This window comes from Rutidosis leptorrhynchoides, chromosome 3 (genome assembly GCF_046630445.1).
Source record: "Rutidosis leptorrhynchoides isolate AG116_Rl617_1_P2 chromosome 3, CSIRO_AGI_Rlap_v1, whole genome shotgun sequence".
NCBI classification, from domain to species: domain Eukaryota; kingdom Viridiplantae; phylum Streptophyta; class Magnoliopsida; order Asterales; family Asteraceae; genus Rutidosis; species Rutidosis leptorrhynchoides.
This window is the reverse complement of record NC_092335.1, coordinates 546,702,261-546,718,486: the sequence shown is the minus strand read 5'-3', so window position 1 is coordinate 546,718,486 and position 16,226 is coordinate 546,702,261. Positions and strand designations below refer to the sequence as shown.

At 34.6% G+C, this 16,226-nt stretch overlaps 1 protein-coding gene across 1 annotated transcript; it reads right to left on the bottom strand.

Annotated features, from left to right (window-relative positions):
• Positions 1-13,289: 13,289 nt before the first annotated feature.
• On the bottom strand, positions 13,290-14,024 carry LOC139902011 (uncharacterized). The gene is made up of 2 exons (XM_071884668.1): positions 13,847-14,024; positions 13,290-13,726 (listed from the first exon to the last, which is right to left on the bottom strand). Exons 1-2 carry the CDS (start codon positions 14,022-14,024, stop codon positions 13,290-13,292), a joined length of 615 nt encoding a protein of 204 aa, XP_071740769.1.
• Between the last annotated feature and the right edge of the window lie 2,202 nt (positions 14,025-16,226).

Below are 16,226 nucleotides of genomic sequence, written 5' to 3'. Positions count from 1 at the left end.
AGTCGTTACATGTAAGTGTTGTTTTGAAACCTTTAGGTTAACGATCTTGTTAAATGTTGTTAACCCAATGTTTATAATATCAAATGAGATTTTAAATTATTATATTATCATGATATTATCATGTATGAATATCTCTTAATATGATATATATACATTAAATGTCTTTACAACGATAATCGTTACATATATGTCTCGTTTAAAAATCATTAAGTTAGTAGTCTTGTTTTTACATATGTAGTTCATTGTTAATATACTTTATGATATGTTTTCTTATCATAGTATCATGTTAACTATATATATATATATCCATATATATGTCATCATATAGTTTTTACAAGTTTTAACGTTCGTGAATCACCGATCAACTTGGGTGGTCAATTGTCTATATGAAACATATTTCAATTAATCAAGTCTTAACAAGTTTGATTGCTTAACATGTTGGAAACATTTAATCATGTAAATATCAATCTCAATTAATATATATAAACATGGAAAAGTTCGGGTCACTACAGTACCTACTCGTTAAATAAATTTCGTCCCGAAATTTTAAGCTGTTGAAGGTGTTGACGAATCTTCTGGAAATAGATGCGGGTATTTCTTCTTCATCTGATCTTCACGCTCCCAGGTGAACTCGGGTCCTCTACGAGCATTCCATCGAACCTTAACAATTGGTATCTTGTTTTGCTTAAGTCTTTTAACCTCACGATCCATTATTTCGACGGGTTCTTCGATGAATTGAAGTTTTTCGTTGATTTGGATTTCATCTAACGGAATAGTGAGATCTTCTTTAGCAAAACATTTCTTTAAATTCGAGACGTGGAAAGTGTTATGTACAGCCGCGAGTTGTTGAGGTAACTCTAGTCGGTAAGCTACTGGTCCGACACGATCAATAATCTTGAATGGTCCAATATACCTTGGATTTAATTTCCCTCGTTTACCAAATCGAACAACGCCTTTCCAAGGTGCAACTTTAAGCATGACCATCTCTCCAATTTCAAATTCTATATCTTTTCTTTTAATGTCAGCGTAGCTCTTTTGTCGACTTTGGGCGGTTTTCAACCGTTGTTGAATTTGGATGATCTTCTCGGTAGTTTCTTGTATAATCTCCGGACCCGTAATCTGTCTATCCCCCACTTCACTCCAACAAATCGGAGACCTGCACTTTCTACCATAAAGTGCTTCAAACGGCGCCATCTCAATGCTTGAATGGTAGCTGTTATTGTAGGAAAATTCTGCTAACGGTAGATGTCGATCCCAACTGTTTCCGAAATCAATAACACATGCTCGTAGCATGTCTTCAAGCGTTTGTATCGTCCTTTCGCTCTGCCCATCAGTTTGTGGATGATAGGCAGTACTCATGTCTAGACGAGTTCCTAATGCTTGCTGTAATGTCTGCCAGAATCTTGAAATAAATCTGCCATCCCTATCAGAGATAATAGAGATTGGTATTCCATGTCTGGAGACGACTTCCTTCAAATACAGTCGTGCTAACTTCTCCATCTTGTCATCTTCTCTTATTGGTAGGAAGTGTGCTGATTTGGTGAGACGATCAACTATTACCCAAATAGTATCAAAACCACTTGCAGTCCTTGGCAATTTAGTGATGAAATCCATGGTAATGTTTTCCCATTTCCATTCCGGGATTTCGGGTTGTTGAAGTAGACCTGATGGTTTCTGATGCTCAGCTTTGACCTTAGAACACGTCAAACATTCTCCTACGTATTTAGCAACATCGGCTTTCATACCCGGCCACCAAAAATGTTTCTTGAGATCCTTGTACATCTTCCCCGTTCCAGGATGTATTGAGTATCTGGTTTTATGAGCTTCTCTAAGTACCATTTCTCTGATATCTCCAAATTTTGGTACCCAAATCCTTTCAGCCCTATACCGGGTTCCGTCTTCCCGAATATTAAGATGCTTCTCCGATCCTTTGGGTATTTCATCCTTTAAATTTTCCTCTTTTAAAACTCCTTGTTGTGCCTCCTTTATTTGAGTAGTAATGTTATTATGAATCATTATATTCATAGATTTTACTCGAATGGGTTCTCTGTCCTTCCTGCTCAAGGCATCGGCTACCACATTTGCCTTCCCCGGGTGGTAACGAATCTCAAAGTCGTAATCATTCAATAATTCAATCCACCTACGCTGCCTCATATTCAATTGTTTCTGATTAAATATGTGTTGAAGACTTTTGTGGTCGGTATATATAATACTTTTGACCCCATATAAGTAGTGCCTCCAAGCCTTTAATGCAAAAACAACCGCTCCTAATTCCAAATCATGCGTCGTATAATTTTGTTGATGAATCTTCAATTGTCTAGACGCATAAGCAATCACCTTCGTTCATTGCATTAATACACAACCGAGACCTTGCTTTGATGCGTCACAATAAATCACAAAATCATCATTCCCTTCAGGCAATGACAATATAGGTGCCGTAGTTAGCTTTTTTTTCAATAACTGAAACGCTTTCTCTTGTTCATCATTCCATTCAAATTTCTTCCCTTTATGCGTTAATGCAGTCAAGGGTTTTGCTATTCTGGAAAAGTCTTGGATGAACCTTCTGTAGTAACCAGCTAGCCCTAAAAACTGGCGTATGTGTTTCGGAGTTTTCGGGGTTTCCCACTTTTCAACAGTTTCTATCTTTGCCGGATCCACCTTAATACCTTCTTTGTTCACTATGTGACCGAGAAATTGAACTTCGTCCAACCAAAATGCACACTTTGAAAACTTAGCGTACAATTCTTCCTTCCTCAATACTTCTAACACCTTTCACAAATGTTCACCGTGTTCTTGGTCATTCTTTGAGTAAATAAGTATGTCATCAATGAAAACAATGACAAACTTGTCAAGGTATGGTCCACACACTCGGTTCATAAGGTCCATGAACACAGCTGGTGCATTAGTTAAACCAAACGGCATGACCATAAACTCATAATGACCGTAACGTGTTCTGAAAGCAGTCTTTGGAATATCATCTTCTTTCACTCGCATTTGATGATACCCGGAACGTAAGTCAATCTTTGAATAAACAGACGAGCCTTGTAGTTGATCAAATAAGTCGTCGATTCTCGGTAGTGGGTAGCGGTTCTTGATGGTAAGTTTGTTCAACTCTCGGTAGTCGATACACAACCTGAATGTACCATCTTTCTTCTTGACAAACAAAACAGGAGCTCCCCACGGTGATGTGCTTGGTCTAATGAAACCACGCTCTAAAAGTTCTTGTAATTGGCTTTGCAGTTCTTTCATCTCGCTGGGTGCGAGTCTGTAAGGAGCACGAGCTATTGGTGCAGCTCCTGGTATAAGATCTATTTGAAATTCAACGGATCGATGTGGGGGTAATCCCGGTAATTCTTTCGGAAATACATCGGGAAATTCTTTTGCAATGGAAACATCATTGATGCTCTTTTCTTCAGTTTGTACTTTCTCGACGTGTGCTAGAACAGCATAGCAACCTTTTCTTATTAGTTTTTGTGCCTTCAAATTACTAATAAGATGTAGCTTCGTGTTGCCCTTTTCTCCGTACACCATGAAGGGTTTTCCTTTTTCTCGTATAATGCGAATTGCATTTTTGTAACAAACGATCTCTGCTTTCACTTCTTTCAACCAGTCCATACCGATTATCACATCAAAACTCCCTAACTCTACTGGTATCAAATCAATCTTAAATGTTTCGCTAACCAGTTTAATTTCTCGATTCCGACATATATTATCTGCTGAAATTAATTTACCATTTGCTAATTCGAGTAAAAATTTACTATTCAAAGGCGTCAATGGACAACTTAATTTAGCACAAAAATCTCTACTCATATAGCTTCTATCCGCACCCGAATCAAATAAAACGTAAGCAGATTTATTGTCAATAAGAAACGTACCCGTAACAAGCTCCGGGTCTTCCTGTGCCTCTGCCGCATTAATATTGAAAACTCTTCCACGGCCTTGTCCATTCGTGTTCTCCTGGTTCGGGCAATTTCTAATAATGTGGCCCGGTTTTCCACATTTATAACAAACTACATTGGCATAACTTGCTCCGACACTACTTGCTCCGCCATTACTCGTTCTGACACCATTTGTTCCTTTCGTTCTGTTAACCCCTGGTCCGTAGACCTCACACTTCGTCGCGCTATGACCATTTCTTTTACACTTGTTGCAAAATATAGTGCAGAACCCCGAGTGATACTTTTCACACCTTTGGCATAGCTGCTTCTGATTGTTGTTGTTGTTGCGGTTGTTATTGTTGTTGGGATGATTGTTGTAGTTGCTGTTGTTGTTGTTGTTGTTGTTGTTGGGCCGTTTGTTGTAGTTGCGATTGATGTTGCGATTGTTGGGATAATTATTGCGATTATTATTGTAATTGCTGTTGTTATTGTATTGGTGATTCTTATCACCGTTTTCCTCCCACTTTCTTTTGACTTGCTTCACATTGGCCTCTTCAGCCGTCTGTTCTTTAATTCTTTCCTCAATCTGGTTCACTAGTTTGTGAGCCATTCTACATGCCTGTTGTATGGAGGCGGGCTCGTGTGAACTTATATCTTCTTGGATTCTTTCCGGTAATCCTTTCACAAACGCGTCGATCTTCTCTTCCTCATCTTCGAATGCTCCCGGACACAATAGGCACAATTCTGTGAATCGTCTTTCGTACGTGGTAATATCAAATCCTTGGGTTCGTAACCCTCTAAGTTCTGTCTTGAGCTTATTGACCTCGGTTCTGGGACGGTACTTCTCGTTCATCAAGTGCTTGAATGCTGACCACGGTAGTGCGTACGCATCGTCTTGTCCCACTTGCTCTAGATAGGTATTTCACCATGTTAACGCAGAACCTGTGAAGGTATGCGTAGCGTACTTTACTTTGTCCTCTTCAGTACACTTACTTATGGCAAACACCGATTCGACCTTCTCGGTCCACCGTTTCAATCCGATCGGTCCTTCGGTTCCATCAAATTCCAAAGGTTTGCAGGCAGTGAATTCTTTGTAGGTGCATCCTACACGATTTCCTGTACTGCTAGATCCAAGGTTATTGTTGGTATGTAGCGCAGCCTGTACTGCGGCTATGTTTGAAGCTAGAAAAGTACGGAATTCCTCTTCATTCATATTCACGGTGTGTCGAGTAGTCGGTGCCATTTCCTTCAAAATAGTCAAATGGAACAAGTTAATCATACAGAATATTAAGAGTAGTTAATAGTATTTTGTAGCATAATATGAACTCATTTATAAAAGCTTTTTCTTCATATTAGCGTTTTATAAGTTTAAATTCGGGTAGTACCTACCCGTTAAGTTCATACTTAGTAGCTAATATACAATTCAACTACTACAATTCTTATATGAAAAACTGATTATAATAATATTTCGCTTTCAAACTTTTATACAATATTTTACAAACTTACAATACCGCTTATTTTACATAAAGCATGAAATATAGCACACAATAACTTTGATACAAGATAGTTGTGAAGATAATTCGAGCTAGTACACAAGTCGTTCAGCAAAGGCAATAAAGACACGTAATTCATACGTCCAGAAACAAGTCATGCATTCTGGTTTTACTAGGACTACTTCCCATCCTTGGTCTTGTGGAACATAACCGTTATGGCCGTTGATAAGACAGCGTGTTGTAATGTCGTCAAAGGGACGAGGGTTACGTAATGTCCAACAGTCCCGTAACAATCTAAAAACCTCATTTCTTACCCCAATTACCGACTCCGTCACTTGTGGGAACGTTTTGTTTAATAGTTGTAGCCCGATGTTCTTGTTCTCACTTTGGTGAGAAGCGAACATTACTAATCCATAAGCATAACATGCTTCTTTATGTTGCATGTTAGCCGCTTTTTCTAAATCACGAAGTCCAATATTCGGATATATTGAGTCAAAATAATTTCTTAACCCATTGCGTAAAATAGCATTTGGGTTCCCCGCAATATATGCGTCAAAGTAAACACATCGTAACTTATGGATTTCCCAATGTGATATCCCCCATCTTTCGAACGAAAGCCTTTTATAAACCAAGGCATTCTTGGAACGTTCTTCGAATGTCTTACAAACTGATCTCGCCTTAAATAGTTGTGCCGAAGAATTCTGACCGACTCTAGACAAGATTTCATCAATCATGTCTCCGGGTAGGTCTCTTAAAATATTGGGTTGTCTATCCATTTTGTGTTTTTATACTGTAAAATAGACAAGAGTTAGATTCATAATAAAAATACTTATTAATACAAGCAATTTTTACATATATCATAAAGCATAAGAACACTATATTACATATATTACACCACACGAATACAACTATCTTATTCCGACTCGCTCGTTTCTTCTTCTTCGGTTTTGGTTCGTTTTGCCAAGTTTCTAGGGATATATGATGTTCCCCTAATACGAGCCGTCGTTGTCCACATTGGTTTAGAAAAACCTGGTGGTTTAGAGGTTCCCGGGTCATTGTTACAACTTAAGGACTTCGGGGGTTGACGATACATATAAAGTTCATCGGGGTTGGAATTAGATTTCTCTATTTTTATGCCCTTTCCCTTATTATTTTCTTTTGCCTTTTTAAATTCAGTTGGGGTAATTTCTATAACATCATCGGAATTCTCGTCGGAATCCGATTCATCGGAGAATTGGTAATCCTCCCAATATTTTGCTTCCTTGGCGGAAACACCATTGACTATAATTAACTTTGGTCGGTTGGTTGAGGATTTTCTTTTACTTAACCGTTTTATTATTTCCCCCACCGGTTCTATTTCTTCATCCGGTTCCGATTCTTCTTCCGGTTCCGACTCTTCTTCCGGTTCCTCTTCGGGAACTTGTGAATCAGTCCACGAATCATTCCAATTTACATTTGACTCTTCATTATTATTAGGTGAGTCAATGGGACTTGTTCTAGAGGTAGACATCTATCACATAATATCAAACGCGTTAAGAGATTAATATATCACATAATATTCACATGTTAAAAATATATAGTTTCCAACAAAATTTGTTAAGCAATCATTTTTCAAGTAAACACAGTCGAAGTCCAGACTCACTAATGCATCCTAACAAACTAGATAAGACACACTAATGCAAAATTCTGGTTCTCTAAGACCAACGCTCGGATACCAACTGAAATGTCCCGTTCTTATTGATTAAAAACGTTCCATATTAATTGATTTCGTTGCGAGGTTTTGACCTCTATATGAGACGTTTTTCAAAGACTGCATTCATTTTTAAAACAAACCATAACCTTTATTTCATAAATAAAGGTTTAAAAAGCTTTACGTAGATTATCAAATAATGATAATCTAAAATATCCTGTTTACACACGACCATTACATAATGGTTTACAATACAAATATGTTACATCGAAATCAGTTTCTTGAATGCAGTTTTTACACAATATCATACAAACATGGACTCCAAATCTTGTCCTTATTTTAGTATGCAACAGCGGAAGCTCTTAATATTCACCTGAGAATAAACATGCTTTAAACGTCAACAAAAATGTTGGTGAGTTATAGGTTTAACCTATATATATCAAATCGTAACAATAGACCACAAGATTTCATATTTCAATACACATCCCATACATAGAGATAAAAATCATTCATATGGTGAACACCTGGTAACCGAAAATAACAAGATGCATATATAAGAATATCCCCATCATTCCGGGACACCCTTCGGATATGATATAAATTTCGAAGTACTAAAGCATCCGGTACTTTGGATGGGGTTTGTTAGGCCCAATAGATCTATCTTTAGGATTCGCGTCAATTAGGGTGTCTGTTCCCTAATTCTTAGATTACCAGACTTAATAAAAAGGGGCATATTCGATTTCGATAATTCAACCATAGAATGTAGTTTCACGTACTTGTGTCTATTTTGTAAATCATTTATAAAACCTGCATGTATTCTCATCCCAAAAATATTAGATTTTAAAAGTGGGACTATAACTCACTTTCACAGATTTTTACTTCGTCGGGAAGTAAGACTTGGCCACTGTTGATTCACGAACCTATAACAATATATACATATATATTAAAGTATGTTCAAAATATATTTACAACACTTTTAATATATTTTGATATTTTAAGTTTATTAAGTCAGCTGTCCTCGTTAGTAACCTATAACTAGTTGTCCACAGTTAGATGTACAGAAATAAATCGATAAATATTATCTTGAATCAATCCACGACCCAGTGTATACGTATCTCAGTATTGATCACAACTCAAATTATATATATTTTGGAATCAACCTCAACCCTGTATAGCTAACTCCAACATTCACATATAGAGTGTCTATGGTTGTTCCGAAATATATATAGATGTGTCGACATGATAGGTCGAAACATTGTATACGTGTCTATGGTATCTCAAGATTACATAATATACAATACAAGTTGATTAAGTTATGGTTGGAATAGATTTGTTACCAATTTTCACGTAGCTAAAATGAGAAAAATTATCCAATCTTGTTTTACCCATAACTTCTTCATTTTAAATCCGTTTTGAGTGAATCAAATTGCTATGGTTTCATATTGAACTCTATTTTATGAATCTAAACAGAAAAAGTATAGGTTTATAGTCGGAAAAATAAGTTACAAGTCGTTTTGTAAAGGTAGTCATTTCAGTCGAAAGAACGACGTCTAGATGACCATTTTAGAAAACATACTTCCACTTTGAGTTTAACCATAATTTTTGGATATAGTTTCATGTTCATAATAAAAATCATTTTCTCAGAATAAAAACTTTTAAATCAAAGTTTATCATAGTTTTTAATTAACTAACCCAAAACAGCCCGCGGTGTTACTACGACGGCGTAAATCCGGTTTTACGGTGTTTTTCGTGTTTCCAGGTTTTAAATCATTAAGTTAGCATATCATATAGATATAGAACATGTGTTTAGTTGATTTTAAAAGTCAAGTTAGAAGGATTAACTTTTGTTTGCGAACAAGTTTAGAATTAACTAAACTATGTTCTAGTGATTACAAGTTTAAACCTTCGAATAAGATAGCTTTATATGTATGAATCGAATGATGTTATGAACATCATTACTACCTTAATTTCCTTGGATAAACCTACTGGAAAATAGAAAAATGGATTTAGCTTCAATGGATCCTTGGATGGCTCGAAGTTCTTGAAGCAGAATCATGACACGAAAACAAGTTCAAGTAAGATCATCACTTGAAATAAGATTGTTATAGTTATAGAAATTGAACCAAAGTTTGAATATGATTATTACCTTGTATTAGAATGATAACCTACTGTAAAAAACAAAGATTTCTTGAGGTTGGATGATCACCTTACAAGATTGGAAGTGAGCTAGCAAACTTGAAAGTATTCTTGATTTTATGAAACTAGAACTTTTGGAATTTATGAAGAACACTTAGAACTTGAAGATAGAACTTGAGAGAGATCAATTATATGAAGAAAATTGAAGAATGAAAGTGTTTGTAGGTGTTTTTGGTCGTTGGTGTATGGATTAGATATAAAGGATATGTAATTTTGTTTTCATGTAAATAAGTCATGAATGATTACTCATATTTTTGTAATTTTATGAGATATTTCATGCTAGTTGCCAAATGATGGTTCCCACATGTGTTAGGTGACTCACATGGGCTGCTAAGAGCTGATCATTGGAGTGTATATACCAATAGTACATACATCTAAAAGCTGTGTATTGTACGAGTACGAATACGGGTGCATACGAGTAGAATTGTTGATGAAACTGAACGAGGATGTAATTGTAAGCATTTTTGTTAAGTAGAAGTATTTTGATAAGTGTATTGAAGTCTTTGAAAAGTGTATAAATACATATTAAAACACTACATGTATATACATTTTTACTGAGTCGTTAAGTCATCGTTAGTCGTTACATGTAAGTGTTGTTTTGAAACCTTTAGGTTAACGATCTTGTTAAATGTTGTTAACCCAATGTTTATAATATCAAATGAGATTTTAAATTATTATATTATCATGATATTATCATGTATGAATATCTCTTAATATGATATATATACATTAAATGTCTTTACAACGATAATCGTTACATATATGTCTCGTTTAAAAATCATTAAGTTAGTAGTCTTGTTTTTACATATGTAGTTCATTGTTAATATACTTTATGATATGTTTTCTTATCATAGTATCATGTTAACTATATATATATATATATCCATATATATGTCATCATATAGTTTTTACAAGTTTTAACGTTCGTGAATCACCGATCAACTTGGGTGGTCAATTGTCTATATGAAACATATTTCAATTAATCAAGTCTTAACAAGTTTGATTGCTTAACATGTTGGAAACATTTAATCATGTAAATATCAATCTCAATTAATATATATAAACATGGAAAAGTTCGGGTCACTACATGTTTTATAGTTCAGGCTAGGGTTTCTAAACCTGGAACAGACGGGGATGTCAAGCCCTATGGATCCATATATAACTACTCGCGCCCACCAGTTCTTATAACCGGCAGTTACTAGTTACCAAAGCTAAGGGATTTTCGGTTCAAACTCGGTGTAGAATTTAGTATGTACTTGTATGCATTGCCTTTAAAATAAAGTGCATGTATTCTCAGCCCAAAAATATAGATTGCAAAAGCAATTAAAAGGGGAGCATATGAAACTCACCTTAGCAGCACATAATGTCGTTCACCAAAATGTGATCGAAACTCGGAATACCAAATAACCGTAGATCTCAACCTAGAGAACATATGTTGGTCAATAAATGTCTATCAAGCTAGGTCTGGTCATAGTGTATCACAATCCTAATGCTCAAGATCGACATACAAAAGTTATCCAAAGTCTTTTCAAAAAGTCAATTTTGACACTTGTTTAACAAAACAAGACGTGTCTTATATAAGGATTCATTTACTCGGCTGGTAATATTAAAAAATCCACTTTATCAATCTTATTAACAAGTTGTTTAAATATCAATTGCAGATTCTAATGCAATTTCAATTAACGTTAATCATAATTCAGTTGATCATAACTTTTAATTCGTTCACCGAAATTACGCGATTTCTAAATGAAAAGTTATTGATTTTTTGCCAGTTTTCCAACGACATGCATATCATATACCTTTTATCAGTAATATATGTATTTAATTTGTGATTTATCATAAACTGTCTAACAATTAGCATACAAGCGTGCATAAACATATATACTCGAGCACTAGACATGGATACACTTATTAGTACATAAAAGATAAGATATGAATGCTCACGTATCAATATTGAGATTCAATATTGCAGGAAAGTACGTAGACGCAACAGAGATGATAAACACTAGGTTTGACTTGCGAACAGTACCCATGAATATTACCCATAACCTCCATAGCTATAACCCATAGTTTCCTTAGCTCTATCCCGCTCGAAAACCAGTTTTGAAAGTGACACGCTCATGACCTCGTCGTAGTATTTTATGTATAATACTAATAATACTAATATTAATAATACTCATAATAATAATAATAATAATAATAATATATAATATATATTTATGTATAACAGAGAGAGATTGAGAGAAAATGGGTAAAGACTTCGGCAGAAACTGATCGAATTTATAGACTTGAGCCACCAGCCTACCCCATGCGATCGCATGGGGATCAAGGTAAAATGTCATGCGATCGCATGGGCCTCAGTGCCAGCTCAAATTTGTTTAACTTCTAGTTCGTCGACATATTTAAATATAATTTATATAATTTATATAATTTAAATAAATTAATTATATATTATATTATATTCTCGTGCGTAGTGGACTTGTAACTTTTGTTTCGATAAGTCGTACGTCGTCACTCGACATATGTCCCGGTTCCGGTTTTTTGAACGTTGTTTCGTACGCTTAGAAATTTTGCACTTTTCGTTTCGTGACTCGTACCTTTGTCAAAATATAGACTTAAATTATTAGTAAACTATATTACTCAAAGTGTATCTAAAACTTTCGAGTGTTTTGGTCATTTACTTCTATAAATCATCGTCTCGTTATTTACTAATATAATAGTATTATCAAACGTTTTATAACCAAATTAATATTACATTTTATCATATTGTTAAATATATATTTTCAATATTAATAAACACGTTTTAAAATACATATCACAAGTTATTCATATATCTAATTCTAATAGTTAATATTCCTTATTATTGTATGTGTCCAAATCACGTTATTTAAACAAACACACTTAATTAACCAATTCTATTATATCGAAAAACGTTTTCACACGTTTGAAACAAAATCAATTGAATATTATGCAGTTTAGTTCTCCACTAACTTTTATCCAACTTTCATTATCTAACACCTTACCATTTATTCCGAATACCGTTAAAAATGAACGATTTCCCAAATCAACGTGGACCTCACAACAGAGACCCGTAATAATATTATAATTCTTAAGGGACTCAATAAATATCTTTTAATTCAATCGTTTGGCATAATCTTTTAACTCTGTAGTTAAATATATCAATCAGATAATCAAACCAATAAGTTTAATGCACAGTATCTTTTACCTAACACTTTGTTACGTTTTCAAGTTATAGTATATATATATTTACATATAATTGTTAGCGAATCGTTGAGAATAATCAAAGGGTAATTGAATAGTTTAAAATTTTGAGATTCAGTTTTACAGACTTTGCTTATCGTGTCGGAAACGTTAAAGATTAAGTTTAAATTTGGTCAGAAATTTCTGGGTCATCACAAACTGTAGTAAAACATGTTTATATAAATATGTACGTACCGTCCTCACGGCGACGTACCGTTTATCAAGGTTACACTTGATGATTGTCGACATTACACTCATCTACTTAGTGCTGGAATTAATGCGACGGATACGAAATCCGGAGGCATCCCGTTCTGAGGGCTAGGCGTACCTCCAATACGCCTAGCGTCGCCAATGCCGTCCAAAGATTAGATGATGTCTTTGTTCATGGCATAACTTATGAGTGGACTTACACTTATAACACCGAAGCGTGGCCATAATAGTTACACAATACATTAGTAATGAAGATTGAAAAATGCATTTAATTGAAAATTGAAAATTGAAAACAAAGAAGTCTAATGCGCGATGCGCTTACATTTGTGGTGATCAATCACAAACTTGGTAAAATGAAAAAGAAAAATTTTCAACAACGAAATGATTCGAAACATTTAAACACAGAACTTCTTTAAGTTGGTTGCGTGCCAGGTACGCGGCACAAATTTGCCATCATGCATCTTTAGGTTATACGCTCCGTTGCCAAGTGCATCTGCAATCACATACGGGCCTTCCCAATTAGGTCCCAATTTTACAGTATTCTCGACCCGGCTGGCATTGTTATTCGCCACACAAAATCACCGGGGAGAAAGTACGTTCCTTCACACGTTGATTGTAATACTTGGCAATTTTATGTTTGTTTGACGATTCCCTGATAGCGGCGGTGTCACGCCTTTCCTCCAACAAGTCCAAATTTTCCTTCAAGCTAATGACGTTGGACTCATCATTGAATTGCACTACACATTGGGTAGGGACAGCAATTTCAGCGGGTATCACCGCCTCGATACCATATACAAGGCTGAATGGCGTTTCTCGATTACTTCCTTTTGGCGTGGTTCGGAACGCGCATAATACTTGTGGAAGCTCATCTGCCCAACCTTTCCTGTCCGTGTCCAACCTTGCCCTTCTCCCAGCAACGATATCCCTGTTGGTGACTTCGACTTGCCCATTTGCCTGCGGATGGGCAACAGAACTGAAAGTCTGTTTGATATTCAACCCTTCATACCATGAACGAAACAGATCGTGAGCAAACTATTTGCCGTTATCACTTACAATTTTGTGTGGTATTCCGAAACGGCACACGATTTCCTCCCAAACAAAATTCACAATCTATTTACCCGTTATGCTCTTTAAAGGTTTGGCTTCAACCCACTTGGTGAAAAAGTCAATTGCAACGACCAAGTGTTTTCCATCCGGGAAGGGGCCTACCAAATCAATTGCCCATTTGTAAAAGGGCCAAGCAGATGTCACGGGAATTAGCTCATGCGCCGGCATGTGAATTGCGGGGCGTGACATTGGCATGAAGCACAAGCTTTGATGATCTCTTTCGTGTCACAGTACATGGACGGCCAAAAATACCCTAGCCGCATTATCTTCCCCACAACGGTCCTAAATCCCACATGCATGCCACAAGTCCCTTCATGCACCTCCCTTATGATTGTTTCCACCTCGCTTGGGCCGACGCACCTTAAAAGCGGTGTTTTGAAGGATTTCTTGAATAGAACTCCATCTATTAACATTTACATAGGTGCTTTCATACGAATCTTACGTGTCGTTGCCCCGTTGACTGGAAATGTCCCATTCTTGAGATACGTAACAATGTGACTCATCCACATCTCGACCTCTTCTACATTGGCTGCCTCCTGTGATTATTTTGAAAGAAAATCAGGACGTGTGTACGTTGTGTTATAAACAGATTACGCGTATAGCGTGTTTGTTATCAAAGCGAGTCGATACCTGTACCACGTCAGTGGATTTTTGACTAAGGACCTCCACCCAAACTTTCATGACCCGTCCTAATCCATCTGGACGAATACATTACATTTGATTACATCGCGAGGTACTTGACCTCTATATGATACATTTTACAAACATTGCATTCGTTTTTAAAAGACAAACTTTCATTTCATCGAAAGTTGATGGCATGCATACCATTTCATAATATATCCAACTATAAATGACTTAATAATATTCTTGATGAACTCAACGACTCGAATGCAACGTCTTTTGAAATATGCCATGAATGACTCCAATTAATATCTCTAAAATGAGCAAATGCACAGCGAAAGATTTCTTTCATACCTGAGAATAAACATGCTTTCAAGTGTCAACCAAAAGGTTGGTGAGTTCATTAGTTTATCATAACAATCATTTCCATTAATTTAATAGACCACAAGATCCTCATTTTTCATAAATATCATTACACTCGCAAGTGTATAAAATCCATTCGTATGGTGAACACCTGGTAACCGACATTAACATAATGCATATAGAATATCCCCCGCATACTCGCAAGTATGCCATAAATATTGGCAATCGCAATCACCATTTAAATCGAAGTACTAAAGCATTCCAAATTCCAGAATGGGGGTTGTTAGGCCCATAGATCTATCTTTAGGATTCGCGTCAATTAGGGGCCATTTCCCTAATTCTTAGGTTACCAGACTTGAAGGGGCGATATTCGGTATAATAATCCGACCACACAATGTAGTTTCAAGTACTTGTGTCTATTTTGTAAAACATTTATAAAAGCAGCGCATGTATTCTCAGTCCCAAAAATATATATTGCAAAAGCATTTAAAAAGGGAGTAAATGAAACTCACAATCCAATATTTTGTAGTAAAAATATTCATACGACGAAACTGAACAATGCAGGGTTGGCCTTGGATTCACGAACCTATATCATTTGTATATTCATTAATACATATAATCGTAATCAAACAATTTCATATATTATAATTTTATATATTATTTATTTAATTTGTATATATATTTGAAAATGATTATTATATATATATATATATATATATATATATATATATATATATATATATATATATATATATATATATATATATATATATATATATATATATTTTATAAAAGTACTTAATTTGTTATATATGAGTATTTATATAAAGATTGTTAATATATTTAATTTATACTTATATGTAATATTACTTATAAGTTTATTAACATATAATATTAATAATAGTAAGTAAAAGTTGTGTTTGATTATAATAATAATAGCATTACTTATAATAATGATAATTATAATAAGAATCATAGTAGTAATAATATTATTGATATTAGTAGTAATAATAATAATAATAATAATAATAATAATAATAATAATAATAATAATAATAATAATAATAATAATAATAATAATAATAATAATAATAATAATAATAATTATAAAGTTGTGGTGATAACAAGATAATGATAAAAATTCTTAATATTACAATATTAATAATGATAATGATACTTTTGTTAATAATAATAAAAATTCTAAATGTTACTAATACTAATATTAATGATAATTATAATAGTTTGTATTATTTTCAATAATAATAATAATCCAAATCATAATAATACTTATATCAATGTTAATAATACAATAATAACACTATCAATACTTAATGATGTTACTTAATAACAAAAATATAATAAAAATGATAATAATATTAATCATGGTAATTGTATTAAGATAATAAT